This window comes from Corapipo altera, unplaced genomic scaffold (genome assembly GCF_003945725.1).
Source record: "Corapipo altera isolate COAL_440 unplaced genomic scaffold, ASM394572v1 132824, whole genome shotgun sequence".
NCBI lineage: Eukaryota > Metazoa > Chordata > Aves > Passeriformes > Pipridae > Corapipo > Corapipo altera.
The window spans coordinates 1-4,632 of record NW_020885743.1 but is presented as its reverse complement, the minus strand read 5'-3'; the positions used below and the strand labels follow the sequence as shown (position 1 = coordinate 4,632).

General features: G+C 69.2%; 2 protein-coding genes across 2 annotated transcripts; one reads left to right on the top strand and one right to left on the bottom strand.

Moving 5' to 3' along the window:
* Positions 1 to 786: 786 nt before the first annotated feature.
* LOC113940770 (protein tyrosine phosphatase receptor type C-associated protein-like) lies at positions 787 to 1,832 on the top strand (the record flags this gene model as incomplete). Its single annotated transcript, XM_027631915.1, has 1 exon — positions 787 to 1,832. A coding segment is annotated over one exon (642 nt), but the record flags the coding sequence as incomplete, so codon positions are not given.
* Positions 1,833 to 2,234: 402 nt separating this feature from the next.
* LOC113940771 (ribosomal protein S6 kinase beta-2-like) lies at positions 2,235 to 4,569 on the bottom strand. Its single transcript, XM_027631916.1, has 10 exons — positions 4,491 to 4,569; positions 4,304 to 4,404; positions 4,134 to 4,224; positions 3,956 to 4,046; positions 3,544 to 3,651; positions 3,360 to 3,422; positions 3,198 to 3,275; positions 3,010 to 3,117; positions 2,815 to 2,927; positions 2,235 to 2,418 (listed from the first exon to the last, which is right to left on the bottom strand). Exons 1-10 carry the CDS (start codon positions 4,532 to 4,534, stop codon positions 2,250 to 2,252), a joined length of 966 nt encoding a protein of 321 aa, XP_027487717.1. The 5' UTR covers positions 4,535 to 4,569; the 3' UTR covers positions 2,235 to 2,249.
* Between the last annotated feature and the right edge of the window lie 63 nt (positions 4,570 to 4,632).

Below are 4,632 nucleotides of genomic sequence, written 5' to 3'. Positions count from 1 at the left end.
CAGGGTAGTATGGGGGTTGGGGTACAGGTGGGGGGATAAGGGGAGCATGGAGGGGTTGGGGGGAGGTTTGGGGGGTTCAGGGGAGCACAGTGGGGTTGGAGGTGTGTGTTGGGGGGGTCAGGGTACTGTGGTGAGTTTGGGGGGGCAGGTGGGGAGGTAAGTGAGCATGGGGTAGTTGAGGGGCAGGATGGGGGGATCAGGGGACATCAGTGGGGCTGGGGAGCAGGTTGGGTGTGTCAGGGGAGCACTGTGGGGTTGGGGGGTTCAGGGGAGCACTGTGGGGTTGGGACCAGGTTGGGTGTGTCAGGGGAGGATGGTGGGGTTGGGGGGCAGGTTGGGGGGTTCAGGGAAGCACTGTGGGTTTGGGGAGCATGTTGGGTGTGTCAGGGGAGCAGAGTGGGGTTGGGGAGCAGGTTGGGGGGTTCAAGGGAGCACTGTGGGGTTGGGGGGCAGGTGGGGGGGTTCAGGGGAGCATGATGGGGTTGGCTCAGGTTGTCACGGTGGGGTTGGGTGTTGGGGTCTCCGGTGAAGGCTGTGAATGCCGGGTTTGGGGGGGACCCTAGAGCTTTGGGGGGGGGGTTTCGGTGGGGCTGCAGCCCTGGGGGGAGGGGGGGGGGGGGCGGGGGGGAAGCTGTGCAGCCACGTGGGGCGGCAGGACCCGGCTCCTCTGCCCCAGCACCTGCAGGTGCCACAGCACCCGCCGCCCACGGCTTCCCGTCCCCGCCGCGGGGGTCACCTCCCACCTCCCTGTCCCTCGTCCCCTGTCCCCGCTGCCCTTTGCCCCAGGCCCTTCCCAGCTCCGGGAAGGCCGGGGCCTCGTGCCAGGCACAGGGAGGTGACCCCTGCCCTCGCCCTCAGGCTGGCCCTCGGTGGCACCCACTGCTGCTGGCGCTGGCGGGGCCGGTGGCCGCCGGGGACCCCGCGGGGGCCCGCAGCGACCGGGCGGTGGGCGCCCTGGTGGGGGTCCTGCTGTGCCTGGCGCTGTGCCTGGCGCTGGCCTGGCACCACCTGTGCCGCCTCTCGGCCGGCCAGTACCACCCTTGGCCGCTGGGTCGCCGGGCCCTGGCGCTGCTGCGGGGACGGTGGCAGCGGCTGCGGGCGCTGGGGGACCCCGGCGAGGCACCCGGGGACAGCGACACGGAGGTGGCCGGGAGGGACGAGGACGAGGAGCTGATGCCCTGGAGCCTGGAGAGGAGGCCGGAGCGGGAGGAGGAGGAGGAGGAAGAGCGGGATGCGGCGAATGAAGAGGAGGATGAGCAGGAGGATGAGCAGGAGGCCGAGGCATCCCTGGCCTTGGAGGGTGGGGAGAGCCCCCCGAGCGGGGGGCAGGGGGCGGGGGGCAGCGCCGAGGCCTTGCTCAGTGACCTGCACCCCTTCTCGGGGACGGCGGCCTGGGAGGACGCGCGGCCAAACGTCACCGCATTGTGACGTCACCCCGTGACGTCACCCCGCGATGTCACCCCATGATGTCACCCCGTGTCGCCACTGCCGTGAGATGCCACCGCCCTGTGACGTCGCCACCCTGTGATGTTGCCACCCTGCCGAGTCAGCACCGCCCCGTGACGTCACCACCCTGCGACATCACATCCTTGTCCTGCGATGTCATCACCCTCTGACGTCACCTCGTCACCCCTCCAAAGTGATGTCACCGCCCTGTGATGTCACGTCGTTCTGACACCCCTGTCCTGCAATGTCACCCCCCGCCCCCGGGATGTCACCTCCTCGCGATGTCACTGCCCTGGCAGCAGAGGGACCCCTCCTCTGCCCCCAGCAGAGGCTCCCGATTGGCTGCACAGGCCTGGGCACCGGCCAATAAAGAGCAGCTCTGCCCAGTTTTGGCTGCCCGGGTAAGCCTGGGAAATGGGTGTGGCACAAAAGGGGTGTGGCATCACACAGGGGGTGGAGCCTGGGCCCCACCCTGGCAGGGCAACCTTCCCCCCCCCCCCCCCCCCGCCATGGGCCCCCCCAGGCCCCCCATGGGCAGCACAGGGACCACCACGGCCTCAGCAAGTCCTTTAATTGGCACAGATCCAGCAGCGGGGCCACGCCCCCAAGGGCCACACCCCAAAAGGCCACGCCCCAAGGGCCACACCCCTGGGCGGGCCCCATGTGCCCCCCAGCCCGGCAGGCAGGGGGCTGTGCTGGATGGGGGGGGGTGAACCCCCCGGAGCAACAGCAGCACCGTGGGGTCCCCCCCACCCCGTGGGGGGCACCGGGCCCCCCCCTCCCCCCCCCCCCCCCCCCCACCCCTACCTGGGCACCCGGCCCCGGCCCCCCTTCTGCTTCTTGGCCCCCCCGGAGGGCTTGATGGGCAGGGGGGCCGTGCCCTCGGGCGGGGGGGCCTGGGGGGGTCCCAGCTCCATGGGGTCCCCCGAGGCCACCGGCTTGAATGCCTCGAACGGGGAGAATTTCACAGGGCTGGGGGGGGACACGGTGGGTGGTGAGAGGGGCACCCACGGGGGGCACAGCCAGTGCCCCTCCCCAGCCCCGAGGGCATCAAGCCCCCCTCATACTCCATGAACCTTGCCACTGGACCCCCACCCACTCTCTTTCCCCCTTGGTGCCCACACTGATGCCCCCACCCCAAAACACCCCGTAGCCCCACCCCACCATCTCCCCAGTCCCCCCTCGTGCCCCCAGGATGGGGCGGGTACCTGATGGGGATGCTGAGCCCCCCCACAGCCTCTATGCACCCCCCCACTGCAGCCCCAGCACTGCCTCCTGTCCACCCCTTGGTTCCCACCCTGATGCCCCCATCCCCAGCCCCCCCATCCCCCCCATTCTCCCCCCGAGCCCTCCCTGCCCCCCCAGTACCTGACGGGGGTGCGGGGGCTGCTGTTGAGGCGTCGGGGCGAGCGCACCTTGGGCTGGAAGGAGAACCCCTCCTTGATGCTCTCCAGCACCGAGGGGGCCACGTAGGTGAAGCCCTGCGGGTTTTAGGGGTGTCAGCGGGGGGTCTGGGGGTGCTGGGGGTGCCCCTGCCCCCCCAGGCTGTGCCCCCCCCCTTACCAGGAAGGCCTGGTTGGCACTTTCACTGATGGCAGCGTCGTCGGGGCTGTCGACGGGGGTCTGGCGGGTGAAGCGGGTGTCGAACTGGCTCACATCCTCCTCTGACTGCTGTGGGGACACGGTGGGTGCTCCCATGGGAGCCCCCCAAAACACTCCCTCCCCCCCCCCCCTCTGCCCGCCCTCCGTACCAGGCAGGGTTTGAAGGGGGGGTCCAGCCTGCGCGCCAGCAGGTCCTCCCAGTTGATGTGGCGGAAGAAGGGTTGCTTCTGTGGGACTGGGGGGTGTCAGGCAGGACTGGGGGGGGGGGGTCACACCCGACCCCCCCACCCACCCCCTGCCCGCCCCTGTACCTGCACGTCGGCCGCATCCCCCGGGCCACCCCCCACCCGCTGGCTGGGGTTTCGCTTGAGGAACTGGAAGAGAAATAGGGATGGAAGAGAAACAGGGGCTGGAGAGGGGAATGGGGGAGGTGTTTTGGTGGAATCTGCTCAAATAAAGGGTGGGAGGAGGCGAGGGTCGGTTTGGGGGGGGCACCTTCTTGAGGAGGTCGCGGGCGTCGGGGGTCAGGTAGGGCGGCAGCACCAGTTTGCCCTTGAGGATCTTGTCGATGGTCTTCTTGCGGTTCTCGGCGGTGAACGGGGGCTGAGAGAGGCACCACGTGGTGAGGGAAAGCCAGGGGGGTGAGGAAGGCTCAGGGTCACCCGGGTGGGGACCCTCCACCCACCCCCAGGACCCCCCAAGCCACCTCCGGGACCCCTCACCCAATGACCCCCAGGCAGGAAGGAGCAGGAGTGGGACTTGCTGATCCCGTGAGTATCAGGGAGCCCTGGCTCCTCCTGGCAGGGAGCCCTCTCCAGGACCCCCACCCACCTTCAGGACCCCCCCCCCTTCCACCTGTCAGACCCCCCCAGGCCCCCGGGGAGGAAGGAGCAGGAGCGGGACTTGCCGATCCGGTGAGCATGTCGTACATCAGGGCTCCCAGGCTCCACCAGTCCACCGCCCGGTTGTGCCCGCTCCTCACCAGGATCTCGGGGGCCCTGCCAGGAGCAGGGGGGGTCCCTGAGCGCGCGGGGGGCCACGGCAGACACCCCCCCGCGCCCCCCCAAGTGCTGCATCCCCCTCACATGTACTCGATGGTGCCGCAGAAGGTGTGGGTGACGGCTCCGTCGTGGATCGACTCCTTGCACAGCCCAAAATCCGTAAGTTTGATGTGTCCTGAGGGAGATGAGGGGGGGAAGTCAGTCAGCACCATCCCTGGAGAACCCCCAAGCCCCCTAGACCCCCCCCAGCCCACCTTGGCTGTTGAGCATGATGTTCTCCGGCTTGAGATCCCGGTAGATGATCCCGTGGGAGTGCAGGTGACCCAGAGCCAGCGTGATCTCACTCAGGTAGAAACTGGGGCGGGATGGGGGGGGCTGAGAGCGGTGTTGGGGTGCCCACTCCCCTCTCCATGCCCACCACTACCACCTCCCCGCCCCTACCAGGCCGTGTCCTCCAGGAAGATTCCCTCCCGCTCCAGCTGCATGAAGAGCTCTCCACCTGCAAACAGAGCCCGAGTTGGACCCCCTGAGCCATCCCTGGAAACCTTTTAGCCATCCCTGGGACCCCCTGAGCCATCCCTGG